The sequence below is a fragment of the Rhododendron vialii genome, chromosome 4a (genome assembly GCF_030253575.1).
Source record: "Rhododendron vialii isolate Sample 1 chromosome 4a, ASM3025357v1".
Classification (NCBI taxonomy): Eukaryota; Viridiplantae; Streptophyta; class Magnoliopsida; order Ericales; family Ericaceae; genus Rhododendron; species Rhododendron vialii.
The window spans coordinates 13,606,632-13,612,161 of NC_080560.1; the positions used below are offsets into that span (position 1 = coordinate 13,606,632).

General features: G+C 38.1%; 1 protein-coding gene across 1 annotated transcript; it reads left to right on the plus strand.

Moving 5' to 3' along the window:
• The first annotated feature begins 238 nt into the window (after positions 1 to 238).
• LOC131323699 (uncharacterized) lies at positions 239 to 4,988 on the plus strand. Its single transcript, XM_058355546.1, has 3 exons — positions 239 to 433; positions 4,593 to 4,811; positions 4,905 to 4,988. Exons 1-3 carry the CDS (start codon positions 305 to 307, stop codon positions 4,986 to 4,988), a joined length of 432 nt encoding a protein of 143 aa, XP_058211529.1. The 5' UTR covers positions 239 to 304.
• The last annotated feature ends 542 nt before the right edge of the window (positions 4,989 to 5,530 follow it).

The window sequence follows — 5,530 nt, forward strand, 5'->3', positions numbered from 1 at the left end:
CAAAACTACGTCGTTTTACCTTATCTAAATTTCCCCTTTTTTTTTTGGGAGTTTATAAATGCAACTGTGAATTTACTGCATGTAACGTTTACTAGACAAAATCACAAAATCTTATAAGAATTTACTACATATAACCTAACAAATAACCAGGAACTTCCAAAATTACCCCAAACCTATCCCTTTTTGAACTCTCCCCATCCCCTTTTGCTCTCACGTCGTTCTCCTCTTCTTTTGTTTTCTTCTTGTCCCTTCTCTTCGTTAGACACCAAACGGCACACCACCACCACGCCATACCACCACCAACATGAGCAACCTCCACCACCACGCCACTACCATGACAAGCAAGAGAAGCAGTCTTCGCCTTCACCACCACCGTTGGGTATCATCCATCATCTGTAGCACCAACATTCCATCCACTACCGCCATAAGACTGGTAATGTTCGGATCCAAATTTCTGATTTTTACAAACTATATTAGATATTAGAACTCAATTATTGGTTTTAAATTTGAGTATTTGAATCGGAAGCCATATCCTAGAAATCATGCCCTAGAAATCAAAACAAAATTGTGCCCTAGAAATCATTCCTTATCATGGCCAATTGATTTGGGGTCAAAAAAAATCATTCTATATGTTTTTATTTTAAACAGAATCCTTCCATGACAGTGGTATTTGAGGTTTTATACATCCACGGACACTTTGATAATTGATATGCATATATGTCGTACCAATGTTATATGTTTAGGTGCTTGCAAAGAGCATGGGTAATTTATTGGCGTTATCAGTGGGTTTTTCTTTTCAATTCTTCTCTTGCCTCCCATATAGATTCTAGGGTTCTCAAGTTCTCAACCTTCTATTTCTACCTGTATTCTACCATCTATGACAATGGAATGATAGAATTCATTGATTGAGTTTGTTGCATGTTCAAGGGCTAGAATGCATGTACGGGTGGTGGTGGGTATTTTTCATTTTCTTTTTTCTCAATTCTTTTTTCTTCTATTTTCTTGCATCTTTGACAATGGAATGGTAAAATTCCTCAGTTCATTGGTTTGCTCAATGTTCAAGGGCTACAGGGGCTTGATTTTAAAACAATTCAAGCAAAAAAAAAAAGTTAATCCCTATATCTATTACTGTTTGATCGAATGAATAGTTTCGATCATTTGGATGGAACTCCCAAATAACTAATGTTTATCCTATTTTTTAGTGGTTAGAAATTCAAGGCATATTATCTATGATGACCATGTTAAATTGGTAGTAATTGTTTGGGATATTCCATCGGCTGCAACCCATGTTTGGTGCACAAGGGGTGTGTTGCTGTAACAACTCCGATTTTTCATTCAATAAAATCTCGTTGTTATTCGAAATTTCTTAATTTCTCTTAATTGCTCGATGATTTTCTGATTTGATTCCTAGTAGTTTGTATTCGAGCAATTGAACGCCTTATCATCATATTCCTCGACTAGAAACTCTAATTACACTTTAGCCCCTCAAGGATCGTTTCTTGACTTTTAAAACCCTATCTAGCCAGTCTAGTTAGCTTCTAACCGACTTGTTGGAGAAACCAAACTAGGAAGTCACCTAGTTACTTTTCCCTAACCATAGATGGGCCATTTTGCCCATCTTGAACCTTTTGAACCTTTTCAAACCCTAGCCTAGAAATTGTTTAATTATTTTCTTTTATTGTTTTGGTTTTATTCTTTATCCTTTGGACGATAAAAGTTAGGGGAACTATTATCCATTGGATTATAGAAACCCAATTCTTTATATTAAAAAGATTCAATGAAAGATTTGAGCAAAGACTTTTATAATTGCTTTAAAGTACCTTTCGATTATTTTACTATAAAAGTTCCCTAGTAACCATTAACCATTGGACAATAACCGTTAGGGTAATCTTTACCCATTGAACAATAGCATTTCCAAATATTATATCTTGATAAGTACATATATATATATATATATGCATATGTGTATTTGCCTCATGCAAAGGACATGTAGTCTTTTTAAAAGGCTTATTTTATTATTTAAGGTACTCGTCCTTTATTACTCTTTGGTCATTAACCATTAGGGGATTTATTATCCATTGGTCCATAGGGTAGTCTTGCCAACTAAGTACTAGTCCTATTAAACTAATCTTTTATTAAGATTCCCGAGAGTACAAAGCACTATATTATATTAATTAAGTACTTGTACATTTTGTATTAGTTTAAAGGGAGAATCTTGACCTTTTTAACCCTAGAATCTTGTACTTGGTACTTACTTATATATATTAGTCTTCCTTAGTACTTATATATATATACATATATGTGTGAGAGAGAGGAGAGGAGAGAGAGGCCGAGAGAGAGAGAGAGAGAGAGAGAGAGAGAGAGAGAGAGAGAGAGAGGGGAATGAGGAAGGAAGAAGAAGGAGATGAGACTTGTACCTAGTTGTTCTTTCACCTTTTCAACTTATGGGTTGAATATCTTTCAAATCCATCACCTTTTGTCCTTCAATTATTCTTTAAACACCAAATCTTGTACCATTGTCTCCTTTCTTTTCAACAAATCTTCCAAAATCCCATCCAAGGTACGAAACTAGCCATGCAAGCCTAAAACTAGGTGGTTAGTGTGCAAGCAAGCCTTAACTTCACCCATCAACCTTTTAATCAACCATGACAAGTGAAAGAAAAGTGAGAGAGAGAGAGAGAGAGAGAGAGAGAGAGAGAGAGAGAGAGAGAGAGAGAGAGAGAGAGGAGAGTCTTGGCCTATAAATAGAAGCCATTCCAAGCTTCAAACTCACACCTTAAAACTTTGCTCTTCCTTCTCTCTAGAAATTTTAAGTGTTCTTGCTTCCAAAGTTCTAGTTTTCTTGAGTTCTTGAGCAATACCACCAAACCACCTGTTAAAATCACCCATAGATCTTTAAAGTAGTTCACATTTAGTTAGTAAAGTTGTTTCTAGGAAAAGAAAGTACATCTCTTTTCCTTTCGAAGCAAATCGACACCGTTACGCCGCCGAATTCTAAAACCGACTACCAAATCTTCGTAGCCGACCACCGCCAAGAAGAACGGTAGTTATCCTTATCTACTATCCCAAGTATAAAGTAGTTTTGTATCCTAACTCTAAAAATAAGTTCATTAGGAAGTAACTTTGATCATTTTATTTAAAGTAGATAAGGTTATCTTTTGTTGGAAACGTATGAAATGCATGATGTTCGTTATTAGTGATTCAAGCATGTTAAGTAGTCTAGAGATGGATGATCTTGTTGGATTCATTTTGAGTTTTAGATAAATGCTTGTTTATGTGGAAAGTCCAACACCACGGAGTCTATGCATGATAACGTGACACGAGAACCAAGAAAGTAAAGATATGGCACCTAGGGTGTGTTAACAAGGATGAAAATGTGTTTATCCGAGGGAGGAAATATTTTGAAACTACATAATGACCGGTTTTGGGTGGCATTATGTGAGTTGTGTATGTGTACCAATGGGAACCTGGGACGGCGGAACCATTGTGAGGATACTCGGGAACCCGGAATGGTGAAACCGAGGTTGGGTGTGTGCTTGGTTATCCGCGGAGAGGAGCCAATGCAATGTGAGCCAATGGGAACCCGGGACGGCGGAACCATTGTGAGGGTACTCGGGAACCCGGAACGGCGGAACCGAGGTTGGGTGTGTTAAAAAAAAAAAATTTTGAAAAGGTGATACGTTTATGAAATGTGGAAAATGTTGACACGGTCTACGAGGAGTCACGTAGGAGAAACTCACAAATCTTGGACACCAACGTTGATTGATATTCGAATATGGATGTGTCGTTGTTAGTTAATTTGGCTAGATAAGCATGCACTATGTGGAAGATTATTGACTATATGATGTATTGTTGTAAGTTAAGGGTTAGAGGGTTTGGATAGTTCTATTGAGCTTTGTGGCTCACGGTGTTGCCTTTTTGGCGACCCTGGCATATTATATCGGTGGCGACGCTGGTATAATATGTCAGATTTCATAGATGAGCAGGGCGAGCTTTATACTTTGGAGGCCTTCGGAGCCGAGGAGCTAGCTGTGATGGAAGAACAAGAGGAGCAGTAGTTAGGAACCTTAGTTCCCTCCCGTTTGTAATAAAAGTACTTCTTTTAAGTTTTGTTGTAATAAAGAGCCCGACTCAGTTTATTTTCAATAAAATGTCTTCTTTAACGTACCCAAAATCCAGGGCGTTACAGTCGCATACTATCATCTTTTCTTGAAGCGCATCTTCTCTCAATTTCTGGCTGTGTGGCAGTATTTTTTTGGCCTTAAATTGGACTTGTAGACAGGTTTTTTTTTTTTTTAGTAGAATATAGAAATCCATCCATTTTGTATTGCTTGTGAGTTTCATATTCTTTTTTTTTTTCTTTTCATGGTATGAGACTTATATGCGAATTTTTTTTTTTGGGCAATAACTGAAGGCCTTTTCCACTTTGGTACTAGGTTTTCTGTGTTCCTTTTTTATGATATTCATGAGTCTTATTTGCTTGCACTGTGTGAGATATTCTATCATTTTAAATGTTTGATATCGATTTTTTTGACAAAAATGAAGAGGAATCAATGTGCTAAAGGTTGATTGCTCTTAATTGGTGAATATAGGTCAAAATGAAGAGGATTCGTCCTACTATTTCAGCAAGGAAGAGGAAGGCTGACCAAATTTCAACTTCAGAAGTTGGAGAAGTTGGAGGGAGAGGACGACGACTGAGGCAAAAGAAGGTTGTCCGAGAGGCCGATGAGGAGGAGAATAGGCCTGAGGCAGAGCAACAAGTGGAGGAGGATGCTATAGAGGCGGAGGAGGAGGCTAGACCCGATGCACAGGTGGAGGAGGAGACCAGGCCCGATGTACAGGCGCAGGAGGATGAGGCCGGGCCCGATGAACAAGCGGAGGAGGAGGCCAGACCCGATGCACAGACAGAGGAGGAGGCCAGGACCAATGCACACACTGAGGCGGTAGAGCCAGAGGCTGATGCACACACTGACGGAGGAAGTACTTGAAATGACCTCCAACTTTCCTTTCACGGATCCAAAACTATATACGAATATGAAATTTTGCACTAATTTCGAATTCATGAGATTGAAATATTTCCCAAATTTCATGTACTAAAGTATGATTGTAAGTGGTTTTTTCAAACTCTACAATCTGAAAGTTCTTTGTCCGACTGCCAACAATCATCCATAAGTATCAGACTACCAACATTCATCCATAAGTATCAGACTGCCAACATTCATCCATAAGTACCAAAATACGTACAACTACAATTTGTCAAATATTAGGATCCAAAGTCCAATCACCATTCTAAAACAAAATAGCAGCACAAAGTACAAGATACATTTGACAAATAAAAATGCCTAATCCACATCGATGACCTCCTTTGTTGCAACGTCATTGCCAATGATCTCCTTGAACTTTTGAATGGCCTTGACATATGGTACATCCCAATTTTTTGCTATAGAGTCGCGATAGATTGTCCAATTGCAAGCTATTGGCGGCATGGGGGAACCGTTTTTAAGGAACACCTACCATGGTAGGTTTTAAA

Excerpts from the sequence above, each read along its gene's own strand:
- LOC131323699 (XM_058355546.1), top strand. The coding sequence starts at position 305 with ATGAGCAACCTCCACCACCACGCCACTACCATGACAAGCAAGAGAAGC. Across the intron at positions 434-4,592 it reads CCACTACCGCCATAAGACTG|GTCAAAATGAAGAGGATTCG; the intron begins GTAATGTTCGGA and ends TGGTGAATATAG. Across the intron at positions 4,812-4,904 it reads AGGCTAGACCCGATGCACAG|ACAGAGGAGGAGGCCAGGAC; the intron begins GTGGAGGAGGAG and ends CCCGATGCACAG.